The 23,597-nt window shown below is 34.7% G+C and overlaps 1 protein-coding gene across 3 annotated transcripts in view; it reads right to left on the bottom strand.

The window, feature by feature from the left end:
- Positions 1-11,181: 11,181 nt before the first annotated feature.
- The window catches only part of LOC108910198 (sn1-specific diacylglycerol lipase alpha), an 83,573-nt gene continuing 71,157 nt past the window's right edge, over positions 11,182-23,597 (bottom strand). For all 3 annotated transcript variants that reach the window (XM_018714738.2, XM_018714740.2, XM_018714739.2), the window contains 7 exons: positions 21,066-21,285; positions 20,778-20,980; positions 20,050-20,287; positions 18,375-18,582; positions 17,241-17,476; positions 16,944-17,173; positions 11,182-11,914 (listed from right to left, as the gene is read on the bottom strand). In XM_018714738.2, coding sequence (XP_018570254.1) covers positions 11,716-11,914; positions 16,944-17,173; positions 17,241-17,476; positions 18,375-18,582; positions 20,050-20,287; positions 20,778-20,980; positions 21,066-21,285 — 1,534 coding nt within the window. In that variant the 3' untranslated portion in view covers positions 11,182-11,715. The remainder of the gene's footprint in view (positions 11,915-16,943; positions 17,174-17,240; positions 17,477-18,374; positions 18,583-20,049; positions 20,288-20,777; positions 20,981-21,065; positions 21,286-23,597) is intronic.

Genomic DNA, 23,597 nt, shown 5'->3' with positions numbered 1-23,597 from the left:
ACCAAAAGAGGATGGTTTCAAAATGATTTATTCGAGTTCAAATGCGTTGCATGTCTTTTTTAAAGCCCACTGTTCATCCAAAAATGGACCAAATAACAATTTTTTTCTTAATTTTTATAGTTTTCGAAAAAAAACGGTCTTCTATTTTTTTCTTAACCTTTAAAAAAAAATCGAAATTTTTTTCATGAATTATTTCTTTTGTATATATTTTTTCAATTTTGGGATTCTATATACATTTTCAAAAATTTTCAAAATGGTGTGAAATAAGCTAAATTTTAAATATTTTTTTCAATCAATAAAAAAATAGAAAATTCGTATTGTATATTGTAATTACTAGATTTGCATTTTGTGTAGTTTTAATTAACAAATGCATAATGTATTTGTTTCCTTCACGCTATAGTTAAACATATTAAAGTCAGTGGCACTGTAAACAAATTTGTAACAATTCAATATTAGAAAAGCGGGTCTACGCAAAACAGAAAAAATTGGCACAGGATCTACAAGACAAAAAAATTTGAGGACCTCTGGTCTAGCCGAATGTTTTCTGTTTCAAACTTTGCCTGAGTCAGAAACGCGAACGTATTTTTATGTCTGTTTGAATTTCTAATTCAAATAAAAAAAACACTATTCAGACTAGACAAAAGACTACTGATTTGTAATTTTTTTCACTTACGTGCACTCTTCAGTGGTCTTGCATATACTGATGGTGTTGTTGCTAGTGTTACTGCTACTCACACCACCGCAACATTTATTACTGCTAGACGCCGATTCGTAACTGAGATTGCTGCTGGACGAACTCTCCGTGTTATTGTTGATGAAGAGCCTCGTGAAGGTCTTGGCCCTCTGGAAGTTCCTCACGTTCCTGATGTCATCCGCGCAGGTGCTGAGACTCCCTATTATTTTCGGCGTCCTGCGCATTATCTACGACAAGGAAAAAGGTCAAATTCGAAAGGAACACCTACAGGAAGTCTTAGCTACCTTGGGAGTGTTTATCTCCACGATAACGTTGGTCGTCGTCACCAGGCTAGTCCTGGAACTGATACTAGAAAGCTCCGACAAACTCTCCGGGCTCGCCAAAGGCGCCAACCCCAGCCAGTCGTCGTGGATGAGGTCCACTTTGGGGCTGGTGCAGCTGCGGAGGCTCAGACTGAAGCTCTTCGTGATGGAGGGTGGCTGGTGTTGGGTCCAAATAGGCGACGGGTGGTTCTTGCTCGAAGTATCCGACCTGAAGTGAATATTTTCCACGTGTGGAAAAGACGTTTTCGTCCAAATGGAAAGTTCTTACCTGGGGCTCTTCAGAGAGAGGAAATTTGGCGTCACAGGCCGTATAGACAGAGGCGACGGCTGGCTCCTGGTCGAGTAGTAGCCGTTGGTGATGGACGAGCAGCTAGACGGGCTCTGGAGGGAGGTAAAGCTGGTTTCCAAGAAAAGATTGGGGTTTGAGGACGCGGAAACGTAGTTGCCGGAGGGCTCGCTGGTAGAGGACGAACGCTGCGGTTTTTTGGGGCCCAGGGTGGTTACAACCTGAAACGGAAGGGTCGTGACCGTCTGGGCTTCGAAGATATTTTTTATTTATCTGTGTCGAGTGGTTTTGTGTAACTTGATGTTGGTGGTGTGTTAGTGTAATAATAATAAGTAAGGTATCTCATATTATACAAAGTTGTTTCGGCTGGAAAACTTCTACGGGGTGGTGCTTTGTCAAAATGAACACGAAAAGTTAAAATGAATTCTTAAGGCAGTTTAAAGATGGGAAAGTGGAAACACCCTGTAAATGACACATCTTATTTTATGCAGTATTCGGCAACTTGGAAATCCTGGGAAAGTGGGAAATAAAAGGGTCACAAAATAAGCTCTAAATCATATTCACGGTAGTGATAATATTTTTTTATTAAAGCCAAAAATGTAATAATTAATATTTAGACCAGGGCGGATCTGTTTTGAGGTGGATGTGAGAGAGGGCAAGCAAATTTTTTCTGGATTACCTTCAGTACAACTCACATAATAAAAGTGCAGATCCCTAGATCTGGGCGAGGTCCGGAACATTTTCAAAATTGCAAGTATCTTTAAAAAATTTTAAAAAATACGTATTTTATCCGAGTTCTTTACTTATATCTTGGAACCTATGCATTTTGGAAAAATATTGAAGAGGAAAAAAGTTTTAGAATTGAATTTTGCGCAATGTACTGTAAGTTAAAAATGTTTACATTTATTGCCGATGTTGCAAAATAGCAAATAATTGATGAAAAAAAGGCAAAATAATCAAGTTTCTTGGATAATTTTTTAAAAATATTTTTATTGCTCCGAGGGCATTCTAATTTTGGTTAAAAAAACTTTTTGGATAATAAAATCAACACACCAAATTTCATTAAAATCGGTTTTCGCAAAATAATTTTTTGAAAAAATTTTGAAAAAAATTTTTCGAATTTTCAAAATGTTGCACAGCCTCAAATAAAGCATCTAGATACTTGAATTTTTTTTCACATAGAAAAGACCGCTCAACCTTTCAAATGGTTTTCGAAAAATTGAAATCGGTTGATTAGGATGGCCACCGAGATGGCCACAGTAAATTTTTAAATTTAACAGTTTTTTTATTTTTAAACAATTAGGTATATTACATTTATCAATTTGCAATTTAGTTTTTTTCAAAAATTATAATTTTAAAGTACTATTTTTTCTTAATTTTATCCGTATTTAACAAAAAAATTAATTCCCAAATAATTTTTTTTAATTTGTTTAAACAAAATTATTTAAATAATTGTAATAATTATAACTAAATACATTCATATTCAGAGTGTTGAAATATATACGTAAACAAATTTTTTCATTGAAAAAAATGCAATAGCACGGTAAAATATACAATATATTTAATGCATAAATAATACACTTTGTTTATAACAAAATATGTGCAAATTAGACAGTTGACATTTCGATATTCGAATTCCTTGGCTCGCAAGGCATCGGATTAAAAAAAAGATCGAAAGTGGTCCATTAGAAGCCGAGATAATGCAATATTTTTCGTATCTTCGCATTTTGAACCTCCGAATTCAGTCTCGGAGCGAAAGCCCCCTCCCCCACTTTTCGTGTTTTTTTTTTAAAGAAGCGTCTTTCCGAGTACTTTAAAATTTTTGAAAAAAAAACTAAATTGCAAATTGATAAATGTAATCTACTTAATTGTTTAAAAATAAAAAAACTCAACTTATATAACTATTAACCGATTGAAATTTTTCAAAAACCATTTAAAAGGTTGAGCGGTCTTTTCTATGTGAAAAAATTTTCAAGTATCGAGATGCTTTATTTGAGGCTGTGCAACATTTTGAAAATTCGAAATTTTTTTTTCAAATTTTTTTTCTTATTTTGCGAAAACTATCTAACCGATTACCGATTTTAATGAAATTTGGTGTGTTGTTTTATTATACTCTAAAGTTTTTTTTACCAAAATTATAATGCCCTCGGAGCAATTAAAATATTTTTAAAAAATTATCCAAAAAACTTGATTACTTGCTTATTTTGCATCATCGGTAATAAACTTAAACATTTTTAACGTAAGTATATTGTGAAAAATTCAATTCTAAAACTTTTTTTCCTCTTCAATATTCTTCCAAAATGCATAGATTCCAAGATATAAGTAAAAAACTCGTAAGTAAAATTTTTTAAACATTTTTGCAATTTTGAAAATGTTCCGGACCTCGCGCAGATCTAGGGATCTACACTTTTATTATGTGAGTTGTACTGAAGGAATTCCAGCAAAAATTAGCTTGCCCCCCTTACATCCAAGAAGTCAATATTCCGCCTTGGTCTAATTGTACTGCTATTTATTATATGACTATACTTTCTCATTTTATGCTGTTAAGAGTATTTATACAGCTTAAACTTCAAAACAATGCTTAAAATCAATAAAAACCAAAATTGTTATCACTTATTGACAACCTCTGGAATCGTCCCAAACTTACAGGCTACATAAAAAGACGCACATGGTTGCATCCATATTCTTTTTGACTTTCCTTTGAAAATATGTTTAAACAAAGTAATATGTTTTCAAAATACTAACACAATATTTTTGTTTCAGGGTTCAGTAGTAATGCAGCCTAATAATCCAAGAATTCGTTCAACACATTGGCCAGTGAGCAGTGGTAAGTGTTCTCTCTTTTTGCATGATATTTTCGATGAAGTTTTACAAAAATATTGTTTTAAGAAATCTTTAGTTCAGTCAGGAAGGCCCAAAACATCGTGACAAATTTTTTTCGGAAATGCACAAGCGCCACATAGAGATGAAAAAATATTATGAACAACAAAAAAATGCTTTTTTATTTGTTTCTGTTCTATATCTCGGTTGGATCTGAGATAGATGGGTTCAATTTTTTTCGTTGCATTTTATTACGTATTTGTAGTAGTAAAAAAACAATTTGCGGTTTATGGAAAATTACATGTTAACAAAAAATTTAGATAAGTTACGACTAAAATAATATAAGATAAGTATAAGATAAGTTTGGGTACTGTTTTAAGGATAAAAACTAAACTAAAAATACAACTGAATACAACTAGATCTCCTTCCTAATATTTATTAAAACTTAATAATCCAAAACAAAATCCAACTTGAATGTATTTTAAGTTAAATAGTTTAAAAAATATCAACTTCTAAATTGGTAACGCAGGTAATTACTCCTAGGACTATTTTTAAGCGACACTGGAATATTTTTATCTTATGCGACTGGTACTTTTGTAAATTAAAGGAATCCTATTAGAAAAATGTTCAGTTTAATGGTTGCTTCTACCCTAATTTTGGTACTTGTGTACTACTTACAACGAAAACTAGACAGCGTGCTTTTCATGCGAGTGTATCATGCAAATTCTATCATAATTTACACTGACCTTTGGAAAACTGTGTATTGAAGGGGCGGAAGGGAAAAATATATAAAATGTATATTTTTTTTAATGAATTTACTTTCCTTTTAACAAAATTTAGTCCAGTCAACAAGGACACGTAAAAAATAGGGTTTCATTTTCAAAATGACGTCCAAAGTTCACAAAAATCAGTTTTTCTCATTTAAAAAAAAACTAAAAATTTTAGATAAAAGTTATAAAACTTTTTGTAACAAAACTTTTGAGTTACGTTTCCACTGTTTTGCGACCTTGATTAGTTATCCAAGTTAAGGTTTTAGTGGGATAAAGATCAATAAATAAAAAAACACTATATTTTAAATCATTACCAACGTTTTGGTGTTATTTTACACCACCCTCAGGGCTCGAGGATGGTGTAAAGTAACACCGAAACTTTGGCAATGATTTAAAATATAGTGTTCTTTTATTTATTGATCTTTATCCCACTAAAACCTTGACTTGGAAAAATTTTGGCCCAGTCTGATGTCAATTGATAAACAAATGTATTAGTTATTGCAAAAAAACGGCTAAAAATCGCATATTTTTTAACTTCTAATCTTTAAAACGAAAAAAGATTTTTTACGAATCTTTCAGAATATGTAGTCCTTGGCAAGTAGAATAAGTGCATTTTTGTAAAATTGCGAGATATTTGATAGTTTTTGCACAAATTGAGTTTTTCTAAAAAAATATATTTTTGTCAAGTTTCAATACAGTAAGTAATGCATTTACGTGACCCATCTTGGGCTTAAAATTTTCTCTAGTAGTTATACTCTTCTGTTCAAATTGTACGCATATTGCAAAATGCCTAATTGGAAATTTGCGAAAAATCTAGCGATTTTTGAAAAAAAAAAAATTTGCTCGGCTCCTGTTAGTCGTAGAACATTTTTTTTTAAATTCGTGAAAAAATGTCAGCTTTCAAATGGCAATAATGCCATTCCGATTAAATTTCAACGATAACGAAAAGATCTACATTTTTCGACCCCAAAAAAGAAGTCAAAGATTCGGTACATTTTTCGCATATTTCCAATTATTTTGCTATACGCGCATAATTTGCACAGGAAAGTACAACCTCAAAATTTTTGTTATAAAAAGTTCTACAACTTTCGCCTAAAACATATTTTTCTAAAATGTTTAGTTCTTTTTATGAAAAAAACTGTTTTTTCTGAACTTTGGACGCCATTTTGAAAATGACGCGTTAACATTGAGGTGGGGTAAAGGAGGTCATTCAATTCTACGGAGTTTTTCCTAATTTTTGCGTGTCCTTGTTTACTGAACTGAATTTTGGCACATATAAATCTAATTTGATTGGACTAATAGAAATAGTTACAATGTTGCTGAAACTTTTTCCTTGAATACTAGCATTGTGTTGACTTTTATTTAATTTTCATATAAACAGTATTCGAACTAACCAATTTGTAGCTCTATTAATTCCCTATTCCTTAAATTGGGAAGCAAAATTTCACATTATACGGAAAAAACTGGGTCTCTTTCTGTACGTCACTGGGAGGCATATCAAAAAAAATCCATATGATGCTAATACGACATTTTTGTCTATTGTGAGGTATAAAGAAAAGGTGTGTAGAACCGTGTCGATTGTGTGTTGTGGATAGACTGTGTGGTTTTGTTTATTAAAACGTAAGGCAACACATAATACAGTACCTTGTGTCGCGTGGCGGCGGTTTCATTTCGATAGGGGTCGAGCCCCTATTCTGCGAGCCGTGCTGCCTTCTGCTGCCTGTCTTTTGCTGCACCTGTCCACACACACCTTGCTATCAGACACCAACGCATCACAGAAACACCGCATGCGGGGGGGTGCAGGTTGCAAAACGGAAAATAACGGTTAAATATTTGAGGCTGGGGGGGGAGTGGGGCGGTTTAAATACGGGCATGGGCGCCGGAACTTTTGAATTGATGTGGGTGCTCAAATGAAACAAAAAACTTAAAAAAACGCATTTAATGTTTATACATAAATACGTTTTTTTCGCTTAAATGTAATACTATCGATTTATAATAATAACACTTTATTAGGTTGAGTTGAGAAAAATTCAAATAAAAAAAATAGCAATTTTATTTTATTTTATTTTAAAGCCACACAACTTTCATGTTTTTTTTTTATCATTGGGTCAATTCGTTACTAGTAATAATTGAACCAAAATTGAAAAAATAGACTTAACTAAAAAAAGGTTAGTTATGATGACATATCGCGAAGTAAAAAATTGTTATGTAATGCTGTTATAGTCTGTTTAGAAATGAAAGAGAGTAATAAAAGCTTATTATGTATGCAAATCGTAAATAAATGTAGTACTGGTGCTTATATTCAATATTTTTATATTATGTATTATCGGTATAGGATGAGGTGTACTTTTAAAAAAACTTTGTGCGATCGGACTGTACTAAATTGTAGCAGGTAGCTAAAATTTAATCCCCCACAATCCGTCTTTGTCTATGCTGCTTCAATTTCTCGGTCCATTTCTCTTATAAGCAAGCAATATAAAAACAGCATTTCAAAACATGAGGCTACTTTAAGCATCATAACCGGGTTAAGAAGGTTTTTAGTAATTCAAATAAAATTATTCAATATTATTATCAAAATATTTATTTAAATTTAATGAATAGACGTCAATTAAATTATCGAGTTCCCACATTTTCTCCTCTTCTTTTTGTACATGATGTATACATCTTTGCCAGTTATCTGCAGTTACTCGTTCCAAGGAATTTTTTAACAAAATTTTCACGTCACTTAATTTAAACGTCGTATTATTTCGCGCTACATCTCTTTTTACCTGCGCCCAGACTAATTCGATTGGGTTAAGTTCACAGTGATAAGGTGGTAACCGTAGTACCGTTATTTGGCGATTTGTTGCCATTTCATCGATAACATATTTTTTCTAATCTTTATTAAGATTGACAAGTGTCAAAAGTTCCTTTTTCACCATATTTGTTTCAAAAGAAATGTTTTTTTCGGATAACCATTGAATTATATCGGCTTTCCTCCAAGCAGTCGTAGGCGTCCGCTCGGTCTGCCGTAAATGGTAACTGGCATTATCCATGACAACTACAGACCCCGGAGGAATAAGATCCAACATCTGTGTAAAATACTCTTCGAAAACATCTGCGTTCATGTCTTCGTGATAGTCACGTGTATTTTTAGATTCAAATAAAAGTAAACCGCCATCTACAAAACGACTGGCACTACCTATATGTGTCACTATTAATCTTCGCCCTTTACCTGAAGGTGCCTTGAACCCTGTTGAAAGTCCATCCAAAAATGCTTGTCGAAAACTTTTTACATTTTTATCTTGCCATACTTTTGTTACAGTATATCCCTCGTTGACCCAAGTTTCGTCTAGATAATAAATATTCCTCCCTTCGTCACGGAATTTTCTAATTGATCTTAAGTAGGATCTTCGCCAACAAATAATTTCATCTTTATCGATAAGAACTGACTTCCTGTTCTGCTTTTCCCAGCAAAAATTCACCTCTCGTAAGACGGCCCATAATTTGCTTCTACTGATTTTTGGCAAATCGTTGTCCTCTGAAAGTTCACTTAAAATTTTGTTTAGCGTTGGCATTTCTTTTTTAAAATAAAATGAGTGTACTTTTCTGCGAATGACATTTGTGAAGAAATCATCTACAACGACTTTTGGCCTCCCTGTAGATGATTTTGGGGGATTTACAGTGTCTTGTTCATTTTTTGTTTTCTTTAAATGTCTGTAGATAGTCGATTTTCCAATCCCAATCATATTTGTTAGCATTAGAGTTACTCGATAATTACCTGAAACGAAATATTACCACGCCCATGGCCGATTCTTATCTCGTGGTTTTATTACTCTCTTTCATTTCCAAACAGACTATAGTAATAATTGAACCAAATTTGAAAAAATAGACTTAACCGAAAAAAGGTTAGTTATGATGACACATCGCGAAGTAAAAAATTGTTATGTAATGCTGTTAGTATCGAGTTTTCTATTTACTAACATAGGCGGGATTGAGGGTGGCAAGGGGGGGGGGGCAATTGCCCCGCCAATATTATTGCAATTGAGCTACAAAAATTAAACTCAGAATTAAACTTCAAGGGAGTGCAATTTCAATAGTCGTATGTCAACAGATCGTAGTTAAACCGCTTGTGGAACTGAACCAAGTCTCAAAAATAACTAGAAAATATTATAGTTTGTTAGAGAAGGCATGATTTTGTATAAAATAAATTTTGTTTGATAAAAAAAGAAATAAGCGCCAAAACAAGATATTTCAACATAACAGCTCATACCTTGTAAACATCTTTCTTTGGGCCAATAAATTTTCAGAAAAGTTGTTATAAGTGTACCAGAAAACTAGCACTTTACTTATTTAATAAATAATAAACTTTAAGTACTGGCCAGCGACATGTCAGCGTTAAAAAGTCTTTGCGCATGCGTGCTAGTTGTGTTCTGGTCTTTATCTTAGAAAGAAGTCGGGAACTTTCAAGGTCAGATCTTAAGACTTTGTTAGGCTACTAGGACTAAGTTAGGATTTTTATAAATTTACATATTGAAATCTATAATGTTTAACCTCACAAGACGAGCATTAAAGTTAAGTTGGGATTGAGGTAGGACATTTCGTTCGGCACCCACAATAATTTTACTCTAGGTGCTGGAGCACCCAAAGCCCGCCTAATCCAATACTGTTTTCTCAAAGAAAGGAGGAATTTACCCTCTCCTGATATGGTTCTTGATTGGCAACAAACTGCAAAGTTGCGTTTGTGGTAGCATTAAGTTTTTTTTATTCTACAAATGTCATAATTGAAAAGGTACAGTGCGTAAGTAAAGTGTCGAACAAATTCATTAAAAAGTCAGGAAACTTTGACGTAGATTCTATATCATCACCAAATATAAATAATTTTCGTAGCAGAAACTTAACAAAACATGTAACGACATTTTAGACTTTATAGAACTTTGTAGTGTTTTCACTTTTACATATTTAGTACTATTTAGCATTAATACTATTGTATTGAGACGTATAGTCTTTCCGATCTCGATTGAAGACCAATGAGCTGGGCGATATGTACCAGGTTCGGCCACTACGCAACAACTCGGCATTGAAATATTTGAAAAATTTGTTCCCATATTTATTCAGCCATACAAGTCTGGTCGCCCAGTTGAAGAATGCGCGCTCGGGCAAACGGCGAACAAACACAGCCGGACTGGGCGACCGGCCATAAATTTCAGTTGTCGACAAATTGCCTAGCAGTGCAGTGCAGCAATGCGGAATTTAGTGTGATTCAGGTAATTTTAATTTATTATAGGCACCTTCTATTAATCATTCATATTACAATAATAATTGCAAAAGGCAGAAATAAGAGGGATATTTTGTTTACTAAAATTATTACACTGTTTATTGCTAGGCGTTTTTATACACGTTCAACTGACTTCGGAAAGACTATAATTTATGTGAACATATTCATATTTGCATCAGGCCGGTACTGTTAAGAGCCGCTTATCTCCGAACTCTACGATCACGTTTCTCGGACAGTAAGGGCAACACAACCTTGATGTATATGTGTGGATTTGTTATTTTCGCGGACGGTGTTTGTCTTTTAAGTGTCTTTAAGTGTATTGAATTAATATTTTTAGTGAAATAGTGCGTTCAAGTGAAATATAACTATTTATATGAATCGTGAATTAGTAGACATATTAGAATCATATTTTTTGTGCAATGAAAGTGAACGTTTGGCAAAAATTGTATAGAGATGGACACTTTACTGACGCACTCTATTATATGTAAACCTTTTAACTGTTTTACTAAATATTTACATTAACAATCCGTAAAAGAAATGTTATTAAAAAGCATGAAACCCTTGTGATTGTGATACATGATTTTTGTGATTGACCAGTTGATGAATGAACAGATACTGAAGTTAATGCGTATTTCTGTGAAATAATTACTTACCTATTGAAAAATTCTTATACAGGCGCCGAAGCTATAAATACAGGGCGTTAAAACTTCAGGGGCAGATAATTCTATTCAAAATAATGGAAAAGTGTGTGGAAATGACATTTGAAAAGCTTTTTAAGGGTAAATTGAAACACAATTTATCTTTTCCTTATCTCGAGAATCCGCAAAGTTTCACGCTCTATTTTTTAACACCCTTTATCGTTGTTAAAATTACCGATACAGTTGATAATCATTATGTATCTAGCGGATGTCACTATAAAAGCTTCTTACAGCAAAACGGTATTTGTTTTTTTTTATATACAGGATATTGATAGTAATTTGGAGTATGTTAAGGAGCCAAGGGTAAATAGAAGCGGGTAAAAAAATTATATATATAATACAACATTTAATGAAATTATTTAATCACAGCAGATACCAAAAAAAAAAACTATTACAAAAATAAAAATAAGCATTCAAGTTGCTGTTAAAGGACGAGCATTTTACATAACAGTTATTAGGTATGAATAAAAATAAATAACAATGAGCGTAAATTAGAAAAAATAATACATATATTTAATAAGCGTAAATTAAAAATAAAACATATTTAAAAAAATACAAAATACTTTTTCACACCATGTTTAAAAATATTTTAAATTAAAACATAATCGTTTGCCTCTTTTAAAACCTTTATCTTTAAATTGTCTCGAAAATAATTAATTTTGGGTAGTTTTATAATAAGAATTTTTAGTGACCTACCCCACAGAGCAAAAATAATAAAGTATACACCTGCACACTGTGAAACTTGTCAAAAAAAAACTTACTAGACCTCGTGCAATGAATATATTCACTACGGATACAATAAGGACGGTTGCATCTGTCGAAGCGTTACACATAGCATCTATATATACAACTATGCATGCACACTATTCAGTCCATATCGTCTTCAATTGTATAAACAGGATCATTCCTTGTGTGACTGATATGCTCACGTACCTTGTTTAGAGCGTCCAGGACTCTGTCCGGCATGTGGTCCTGGATCATCACTGGAGAAATAAGAACCTCGTCGAAGTCTATGTTCGAAGCCCACAGGGCTTGGTATACGGGGTCTTTCTTGTTCAGCGCTTGTCTAAAAAAAATAAGAGAACAATTGGCGAACAGACATATAGTGCCATGTTTTTTTTGGGTTCTTTACTTAGCAATTTTTGTTGATTTTTTAGATACAATTTTATTACCACGGTAAATTTTGAATGTGTACATATATTAAGCAATTGAGAGAGTTTTGTTGGAAAAAATAGGAATACAATTTAACTTTTAATAAAAAAAACTTGTTTGGAACCACTGTGGTATTTACGCACAACGTAGATCAATTATGCAATGTTGCCGATGTTACACAGAAATCTTTACTATTAAATTAAACTTTTGTATGATATAGGAAGAAAAAAGTTAAGCAAATAAGCTTTTTTAAAAACGAAAAGTCTATATCTTCATAGAATTCAATTGTTCACGTGATTTTCGAGGTGAGCGTTGCGGTAAACACTCACCTGCGTAATTATTTACGTCTTACAAATATATGTGCATATTTAAAATTGACCCTGTATACTTCTACATAACATAGATAACTTTACAAATGCACAATGGGTCACGTCAAAGTTTAAAAAATTGGCCTAAACTACAGTACTACATCTACGCCACAAAAATTTCAATGTAGCATCTCAAAAACGCACTGCAAAATGGCATGCATCGGTTTCGTCCTCGGGCTTTCAAAAAATCTTACCTGATGCGACACAAAAAAATCAAAAATATAACTTTAGTGACCTACAGTGCATTTATAGGGGCTGGTATACCACGAGGCAATCTACTACCACACTAGGACACCACAAAAGTATAAAAAAATACGGGACACATGGTGCATTTTTTTTTCATGCGGACTTCACACTGGGCATACGGTTTGGTTTGGGTTTCGTATATTAATATACAGGGTGATCAACAAATGGTGACCAAAAATGAAACCTCGCATTCTTTGGTGAATGTTAAGGTAAGTATTTCCTATAAAGTTTTTACCCAGGACGATTCGTTAAAAAGGTGTTTGTCGTATCATATAAGTAAAAGTGTATTCAGTTCGTTTTTTAAGTTTTACTCGAAAATTATGCTTTTTTTCGAAAAACATAAGAGAGTAGTAATTTGTAGAAAATTGAAAAATGAATCCGAAAATATCATGGTTGTTACCGTAAAGCAGTGGCGTACTATTTTATTTAGAAAGATATGCCACCGATACCCTGTATCTCCGCCACTGGAGAACGTAAATTTTAGGAAAAGCTCTCAGATTTTGGACAATATTTACACAAATACTTGTGCTCCATTTCAAATTATTTCACTTACCAGTTTTTAAATTATTTAAAAAAATTAAAAATATTTTTTGAAGTTTAACACCCTGTATTTTTTTAACGAAGCGTCCTAGATAAAAACTTTATAGGAAAGACTCCTCTTAAAATCACTAAAAAATACAAGGTTTCATTTTTGGTCATCATTTGTGAATCACCCTGTATATTAAAAAATATGCAATTTGGAATGTCTGGAAGCGATCTAGAGTCTAGACGTTTCGTCATTCGCCGCACATGACACGCTCAGGGCAGATGTTATGAAAGGTAGTGGAATGACATTTTTTGTAGTTTCTGCGTTACACATTTTTTTTTTTGTAAATCTACTGATCACGTATTTTCTGGATTTAATGGTTGACATGCCTGACATTAATAGAGAACATGGAATTATTTGATTTTTGATATTTTTGTTCAGGGTGATCCAAATTCAACGTAATTTTCAATAATAGCTTTAGGGGTTTTGAAGATAATAAAAAAAAACGTCATCAGGTAAAGTTTGGCTTATGGAATTATTATGGACACCCTGTACTATATTATTTTTATAAATTTTAAATATAACAAGCAATAAAAATTAAATGTTTTTAAATAATCTTTTTTGAGAAACAATTAATTTTTGACTTTTTTGTCAAAAATATCAGATATTAAGTTGTGATTGTTACAAATGCAGCAATTTTCTTTCCTGTTCTCTGCTAATCATGCATTTCAAAAGGTTAGTAATGTGTTAGTATTACCTCCATCTTTTTTCATACTTTTGTCTGAAATTGTTAAAATTTATTGTTAGTTTCGTTAGTATTAACGGTTGATTAAACTCAAATTGTGTCACATGATTTTTTTTAATCTAACGACTTTGAGAAAAAAAATGTTATAGCACCTCAATTATTACAAAAACAATATTTTAAATTTATATGGATGTACCATTTTATAGGACACCATGTATAATACTGGGTGCATTGAAATTAATTTTTTAAGATCACCGAATTAACGTTATCTCTCAACACTTTAACTAATAAACAATATGGCTAGTACTAACTATTAACACCGAAGTTGATTATGCTTTTTTTGACACACATAGTATACGCAATAAGAGTTTAATCAACATATTCATTAGAAAATCATGTACGAATAATAATTTTTACAAGAATTAGAGACTATGTAAAATATAGTTTATTTATTCAGATTCAGAACTTATTCAAAAAAAAAATACATTTACATGTCTCGGTTAATACAAAAGAAATTGGCATTATTTCATGAATTTCTTGTACTAATATTAAATTTAGATAATAAATTTTGCCATGAAATTGTACTTTACTGTTAAATTTGGCTTGTTGCCGCGCCATTGCTCGGTAGATTTCGAGTTCCCACCTCAATACAGTCGACCAGTTGTATCACCCTGCATACATGCAGAGTGGCAAGTTTAACTGGAACAAATTCTGTAACTTAATAAATAAAAGTTAATCGCAAAATTCCTGACAAACACCTAACTATACTCCAAGACGAACTGGTTCCTGCTTTAGCGGTTTTAATCCCCAATAATCCCGATTTATTTGACCAACGGATATGGTTTCAAAAAGATGAGGCACCACCACATCTTACTGAAAATGTACGGACTTATCTCAACGATGTGTTTCCGAATAGGTGAATTGGAAAAAGTTGCCCAATTGAATGGTCAGCAAGATCGCCCGATCTTACCCCATTAGATTTTTTTTATGGGGATATCTAAAAAGCAAGGTTTATGCTACTAAACCTAACGACATCGTCGAGCTTCGACAAAGAAGCAGGGATGAAATTAAACAAGTAACGCCAAACAAAATGTTTGGAATGCTTTTTATTATCGATTAGGATATTGTCAGCAACAATGTGGAAGACACACTTTAAACAATTTTTGCATTAAAGTACCTAGTTTCAGTAAACATTTCCTTATTTTATTTTTTCCGACATATTGCTTATAAAAAGTAACAAAAAAAAATATGTAATTGTATTTGGAATTGAAGCTTTTAAATAAAAAATAATCGACCTACCCTTCCCTATCCTTCCATTTAAAAAAAAGGTTGGGGGTTGCTCAATCCTGAACATAATTAAAATAATAGACAAACCTCTTTGTAATATGCCCCATTGAAAATAAAATTGACGTTTCAGGAATTTTGCAACAAACTTTTATTAAGTTACAGTTAAACCTTCCACTCTGTATAAAATATTAATGTTACGTGAATGGTAGTCTTTCCGAAGTCAGTTGAATATGTATAAAAACGCCTAGCAAATTAATTTAAAAATAATAAAATTTGTATATCATGTGTAGAAAATTTTTATTAATGTTCATTTGGCTACCAACATATTTTAATTATTTATATCATCAATTTTCTTTATATACATTATAAATTGTCCGCTGAATTGTGTCTCTCGTCATGTCATCGATATTTTAAAATTTTTGTTTTCGCTTCTTCTTTACGCAATAATAACACCTTGTTTAAGGTGGCCATACCTCTGGCCGAGAAATAGTCAAATTTTTTTCGTTTTTAGGTACTGAAATCTTGAAAAGTAAAACAAAAGTAAGCACAAAAATAAAATCCTTGATGTTTTGTTTATTCATTGTTACTATTTAATTTTACTCAAATAAAATAATAATTAAAAAAAAGCGTTTGTAAAACATGCGTTTGCTGTTATCCTAACCCCACATTTTAAGAATTATTTTCACGTACTTATAAATAAAAGTAAACAATTTTATATGTAGGACTAAGCAAGGAAATGTTATAAGTATATTTACATGTGGATTTGTATATAAAAAAGTTAGTATTTTCGTAGATTTCAGTACCTAGAACCTTGATGGTTTGATCGTTTTTTGCACCTGTTTATTCGTTTTACTGCGGCGTCTTTGAAAATACCCAGATGGCATGACATAACATTCCTATTATTTGATAAGCTTTAGATTATTCAGTTATTAAATGTTTGAAATTATTTGTATTTGTGGATAACACGATTTAAAGAATATGGCGCCCTTAATAACACGAAAAATTATGGACACTGAAACTTTAGTTAAAATGTGAATTCTATTTATAATTTCATTATCTGATTTTTCATTTTCTTCCTTTTTTACACACTCGTAAATATTTAAAATGAGACGTTGACATTGAACATGTAAATCTTTATTTTTAAATTCTAAATCTGTTCCATCAACAACCGGTTCAACTAATTCAATATTGTCAGGCGGTATTTCATTTTGTTCCTTTTCAAAAGGTCTCCAAAATGCCATGTTATAATAATATAATAATATTAGTATACAAAATATGCCTCTTATTTCTCCCTTTCGCAATTGTAATATGAATGATTAATAGAAGGTGCCTATAATAAATTAAAATTACCTGAATCACACCAAATTCCGCATTGCTGCACTGCACTGCTAGGCAATTTGTCAACAACTGAAATTTATGGCCCAGTTGCCCAGTGCGGCTGTGTTTGTTCGCCGTTTAGTCCCGCGCGCCTTCAACTGGGCGACCAGACTTATATATGGGTATGGCTAAATAAATATGGGAACAAGTTTTTCAAATATTTCAATGCCGAGTTGCTGTGTAGCGACCGAACCTGGTACATACCGCCTAGCTGTTTGGTCTTCAATTGAGATCGGAAAGACTATACATATTTGCAAATTTATAAATATGTGAATGTGTAAAACTCTTGTAAAAACTATTAACGAAATTGAGATTTAATTTTCACTATTAATTCGCCTTTCTTTAAGCTTTCTCAACCGCTACGCCAGTGGCGCAAACACAGGCAACTACTTACTGTCCACTAGTTGGATGGTGCCTTACTATGTGCACAATTCTTCCAGGGGGAAAGAGGGGTTGGTGACTAGTCAAGGCTATGGTACTGTCCGATGGGTGGATACCCATGTGCCTCGCGTTCTCTTTGCTGCGCATGTACTCGGTGACGTCTTGCTCGCCGGTGGAGAGTTCCACCGCCGATGTAGGTTGGGAACAGCCGCAGCAGAGGACGCTACAAGTGATGGTTTTCCACTGAAAGTATCGCGAGGGTTTAGATTGCGAACGTTTATTCTTTAAAATTGAGAACATTTGATTTTACCTTGGGATCAACGCTCCTCTTTATGGCGTTTATAAGGTCAGTCCGCAACGTCTCCATCTGGTGCAGTCCTATCCTAGGTACCACGTCCTTTCCAATGACCACGGAGACTGTAAATTCCTTAGTGTATTCCACGGCAGGCGCTGACAGCAGGCCTCCGGGTGGGGAGTAACAGAAGCACTGGAGGGTGGGATACCTCTGCCTCATCAGTATACCCAGAATGCTGGCTGTTCCCGCACCTAAAATATCAAGCTTTCTTAAATTTTTGTACGTTAGTGTTTCTAGCTTATTTTGTGCCCCGCCACTGGATTGAACGTGTCAGGTATGACGTACTATTACAATCAGTGTCGCGTTGGAGGGGGCGGGAGCAAGGGGGAAGCTCCTCCAGGGGTTCGGGAATAGTTAACTTAAGGCACAACATAATTTAAATATAAAAGAAAGGATCAAATACAATGTATAAAAATAAAAAGTATGTTTTGTTCCAAGGTCCGGCAGTAAATCGTACATTCCAGGTGCGTACTTTGTTTTTACCTGACGTGATGAAAAAATAAACATATTTGTAGAAATATAGTTTTATACAACAATGACAGAAATAAAGAATACAAGCAGTTTTTTTACCGATAACTAAAAAATTAATATCAAAATACAATTGAATTCGAGAAGGAGAGATTATTTAGGACTGGCGACAAAACAGAGGGCATTTCCTGCTGGCGTTTTATAGAAATTAAATATGTTAAAAGTCCTGAAATTTCAGTTTGTGCATTCTATTTTATATCAGAAAGTCTAATGGTCCTATTTAAAACTTGCAATGTCAAAAGTTGTATGTGTTAGCAAGTTCAACTTTTTTGTGTAGTTTTCCGGTTAACTTCCACTAATTGTAAATAAAATTGTTTATATTTGCATTTATCAGCAGATACTTCAGTCCCTAGTTTTTACGCCAAATACGATTTACTCACGGACTTTAGACCTGATATTTTAAATAGCCCCCCTTCCCTTGGATTTCGTGTCACTGGCGACAACTATCAGAATTTGCCAATTACCCACAATTTATAACGTTGTAGCATATCCCGAATTATCAAATCATCATTTATAACATAATTTTCCATCCCAAATACCCCTCAGATAATTTAAACTCACCTAAAGAGTGACCGACTATCACTATTTCGAAGTCTGTGGTTCCCCGATCGGGTTTGTGGTCCCTCGCCCGTTCGACCAGCCTTTCCTCATCTATCTTCTCGAGGATGTATTGCGCCGCTTGCACCATCCCCTTGTGCCCCAACCAGTCCTCTCGGGGTGGATTTAGAGGGAGGGTCTCGCCCTCCGCGTTCAGGTCCGTCAAAATATCCTGAAAACAAGGGAAACTACATTCCATGTCCAAAATGGTAGACAGTGAGTCGTGAATTAATCAAACCGCAATTTTTACTATTTCTACAGGTATATCTGATATAATAATGTGTTCTCTGCATTAAAATTGTAATGTGTTGTTCATTTGGCATAGTGTTCCGATAATACGTTCAGTCTGCGCACGCGCATTCTATTCTATTTCTTTCTTCGCTTATAATAATAATAATATGTCTTTATTTTTTATGTAAAACAATTATTTATACAAAAATGCAGTAATATAAGTGGCGGCGAGATCTAGTAGAGCTACTCATTCTAACCGTCCATTTTAAGGAAAATACTTACATACATAGTATACACATAGTATTATCGTGTAAATACAAAAAGAGAGACGACTAAGGCTGGATGGTTTGAATTCTTGAGTTCCCGCCCAATCTCAGTGTCCAGAATGAGTGTCATAAGCGTACAAGTTGGAAAACTGATTATTTCTATATTTTAGTTATTTCAACGTTAGGAGTTGTCGAAAATGGAATCGTATAGGTTTGTTAGTGGCCAAACTGTCATGAGACCACTTGTCCACTTGCTAGCTACATCCCATAATAAGAAAAGAAGAAAAAAGTGTACACTAACCATCTTTGCTTACAATTGCTGAATATATGCTTTAGTATAAACAAAAAAAGTATTTATCTACCGGTTGAATATATCAAGTTGAGTGTACATTTTGTAACAGGAATGTAGTTTTTACTAAAAATGGGCGTATCTATTTGTTGTTCTATATTTATTAATTTTTTGAACCCTTTATAATGATACGTCTATGGAATCGTTTTACTGCACGTTACCCGTCACACGGTCTAAATGTTAGGAGTAAATCACTGTCTACTATCATAAACCTAAAGTTCAACGTGTATATCGATGTCATTGCTTTGAAAATCCTATAAAGGTTTACACCTTCACAGTGTTGGCGTTTCTGTTCAATTTGTACATTCTCCCTTCGTTAATACAATCCAATATAGCTTAATCCGCCGGTTGTGATGCAAATTTTAAGCATCTAATTATGCCAAGTCGCTCTTTTCTGTGCCTGGAAAGAGCCAGACGTCTAGCCCCTCCTTTAGAGGAGAACCCTAAGACGATGATAATTAATTCGCTAGTCTTTTAACGGGGCCCGTCCCGAATAGCGAATTCGCCCCCATTGTTCCCGTACCGGATATTCCGGAATCCTCACCTCGAGCTGAAGATAATTGCCAATGAAAAATTTAATAACGATACGAGCCGATTTTTACTTTCCTACAAAAACAGACCGTGGTTTGAGAAATAAATATGTCTCGGTCTCAGTGCATTACTAAAATTAAAGGGCAGGTTTTAGTTCCAAAAAATTAAGAACGAAAATACTAAAGTGCGTGTTGAAGTACGGCGTTCCAACAGAAAAGTAAAAATTGCGCTTTTAGTACAGAGATTGCTAAAAATTACGTACCTTCATGGACAACGTTCCCCTAACACTAATCACAACCTTCTTCCTGTCGAAATCGAGCGCTACGAAGAAGGGCGTCTGCCCTATGTCTACGTGGTAAGTCGCGTAGATGATTTCTATGTCACCGTAGTCGGTGAGCTTGTCCAGAGCGGCGTAGTTGCACTGGCAACAGTTGTCCTCCACGATTTCAGGATTGCCGCCCTCGCTGGTGGGTTTTCTGCACGGGAAACAACAGCAGCACCTGGAAGAATGTCTTGGTCGTGAGATTTTAGCTCAGTTGCAAGTGTAGAATGAGGCTTCTATTTATACAGAGAGCTACTTTCGACTTTTAGAAACACATATCGAAGGTTTGTTTTCTCAATTTTTCTCCTTTGCTGTCCAAACATGCCTCAACACAGTTAAGTCAAAATTCTGCTCCTATTTTCATACAGGTCACCAAAAATACACTAGAGGCTAGCTCCTCATACAACCTGAATTGCGGAGGCTAGCCTCCGTTGACTTTCGTAAGCGTTCGGATCAAGATCGGATTCTGCTTAAATTTAAACCATTTATGTCGCCCAGTGAACTGAACTTAAGTAACTGATACTGATTTAATTAAGAAAAAAAAAAGAATTTCAAATTAGTGTTCAAGCGAACATGTATCTCCGAAAAACTGACCCCCCACTTAGTTCTACTCTGTATATTTAATAATTTTAGTTTCTTATTTGAGTTGTTCTATACTTCTCCCTTACCTGACGCCTGTGCACAAGTGGCACAACCCCATCGACTCCGTCAAGACGTAGATGGGCCACCCATACGCCCGCACGGCGAAGTGGGCGAAATGTATCACCGTCTGGAACAGTTCCAGGTCGGAACCGTCCTCGTGTAGCGACAGAAACTGTGTCCTGGGAGTTATGGCAACTCCAGAGAGGAACTCGTAAGTGTCGTTTTTGCGCTGAAAACAAAAATCGGTGTACCGGCCCCTTCTCTGTGCCTTGAGGAACACTTTTTCATGTTCCGAATTCGCTGCGGAAACTCACCTGGTCCACGATGGCTTTCTGTTCGATCTTCTGGAATTTCCTCAGCAGAACCAAACCGACCACCACGTCGGACGGCACGACGTCCAGGTCTCTGAAGAAGTCGGACAGCAACCTGGCTATGTCCGCGAAGGAGTTCCGGTTCCTATCGCTGGCCGTCGAGCAGCAGAAGAGGAAGCGGCATCTGTTGTGCCAGCTGTCCTGGTAAGCCCGAAGGACTTTCCTAAAACAAAGCGGGTGTTAGTCAAATCGAGGCCGAGGTCGTTTTGAAGTTATTGTGCTGTGAAAGTGACAAAACAAAAGTTTATATGTTTTTGGATTATAATACGGTTAATGCGAGGGGTGTGAAGTTAGCAACGTCTACGATCGTCGGTAGGACTAGAATCGATGAAGTCGTGGTCTTAGAAAAAGAAGTTTCGGTTTTAAGACGACAAGTTCGTCTACATTTGCCGATAGGACTAGAATCGATGAAGTCGGGGTCTTCGAATGAGAAGCTACCATTCTATGACGACGACTTCGTCTACATTCGTCGATGAGACTAGAATCGACGAAGTCGTGATCTTAGAATGAGAAGGTACCATTTTATGATGACGACTTCGTCTATATTTACCGATAGGACTAGAATCGACGAAGTCTGCCATTGTCCAGGAATGTGGAGACGCTCTAGAGTTATTGGCCAGACGAAGAGGGGTAGAGTTGGTTTGGGTCCCAGGCCATATGGGTATCCCTGGTAACGAGAGGGCGGATCAACTTGCTCGTCTCGGGTCCAGGGGATCTGGCCAGGGACCTGAACCAATCTTCGGTATCACACGAGGCAGCATTAATGGGGCCCTCAATAAATGAGCCTATCAAACTTAAGGTCAGAATTGGAGGAGAAATAGAGGAGGTAGGCAGGCCCATAGTTTTATACATGGACCTAACATATCCAAGACGAGATGGCTGCTGAGCCGTAGTCGAAGAGCCCTAAACCAAATGATGGGGGTTCTGACAGGTCACTGCAGACTTAGGAGGCATTTAAGTTTAATAGGAATTGAGAAGGACCCTCTATGCCCGAAATGTGGAGAAGGGAGGACACCCCTCTCCACCTTCTGGGACATTGTGCAGTCTTTGGGAGAATAAGACATAAAGTCTTTGGTGCTGAAGAGTTGCAATGGGTTGAGGTGAGAGACCTTCCATGGACCAAAATCCTGGCGTTCATTAGGGCGTCGGGTAGGTTCGAGGAGGGTCATAGGCGTGGTTAGGTGATGGGACGGCGGGGTAGGTAAAAAGGGCCCATTTGTGGCCTAATTGCCAGGCTGAGGCCGCCCCTGCACTACTACTACTACTACTTGGCTGTCTTAATCTTGCAACAATTTATTATTATATTTATATTGCTTTGAAACTTAGATCGTCGATTTTGTTAATTTTTATTTTCTAGTCCTTACATAACGCGAGAAAAACATTAAAATTAAATAATCATTGAACGTTATTGACTGGGTGATTGTGCCTGAAGCTGTGCGATTTGTTTTAAAGTTTTCAAACCGACTACTTGCCAATTATGTACCATACTTTGAATAATATCAATTATTAGTTTAAATGGCTCAGTAATAGACTTCAATTATTAAGTGCAATGTATAGTAATGTAGATAGTGTTATTTCATATTTTTTTATATGCTTAGTACTGTATTTTCAGTTTTTGGATCATGTTCTCAAATCATTTAGTAATTTAGTTTACTTCAATGCAGTCAATTCATGTGCTCATTCATACATTAGATCAATACTGCTAAGTACTACAATGTTGATACTTAGTAAAAATAATAGATGTTCAGTAACAATAACATATCTTCATAAGTACTTCAGAGATACTTATTCAAAGTACTTGATCACTGTATAGTTATGTATTATACTTGGCACCTGACTGAGTAAGTACTAATTAATCAGTTGTTAAATATTTGTGATACCTATTGTGCAAATTTATTATGCTTGCAATCAAAATTACATACTTTGTAGATGTGGCTAACTTCACATGCATTTTAATAAATGTTATATACATATGTACATATTTACTAGATTTACCGTGATTTCCACAGTAGTTTCTATGAATAATTTTTTGCAGCAGTCGAATTTTTGATTAAGTAAAATATTTAAGTTTTGCGCAGTTTAAATTTTTCATTTAAGTGTACTACCGCGTTCAAATATCCCATAAGGTAATATTAGAAAAGCAGGAATTTTAGTCGCGCTACAGCTTTGTTAATTAAGAGTCGTGTTTAATGGAAGCATTAAAAAAACTTGTTTAAGAGGTGGTTAATTAGCAGTATCTATAAAATTGTTAGTTTAAAGCTACGTCCTCGCATCTTCCAAGCTACTAACAAACCGACGTTGTAAAATCATAATATACCGTCCCCATTCCCTCACAATGACCAAATTTTTAGTTAATCGTTAGTGCTGCTAATGTGTTCGAGAATTGCAACCCGAGAAAGTGTGTTTGGGAAACATGTTAATAGTTGACAGAAAGTAGTTTATTTTGGATGATACGAGGAGATATGTGTTGTGTGT

Source organism: Anoplophora glabripennis, unplaced genomic scaffold (assembly GCF_000390285.2).
Source record: "Anoplophora glabripennis isolate ALB-LARVAE unplaced genomic scaffold, Agla_2.0 scaffold322, whole genome shotgun sequence".
Classification (NCBI taxonomy): domain Eukaryota; kingdom Metazoa; phylum Arthropoda; class Insecta; order Coleoptera; family Cerambycidae; genus Anoplophora; species Anoplophora glabripennis.
The sequence above is the reverse complement of the archived record's forward strand: the minus strand, read 5'-3'. Positions and strand labels throughout refer to the sequence as shown.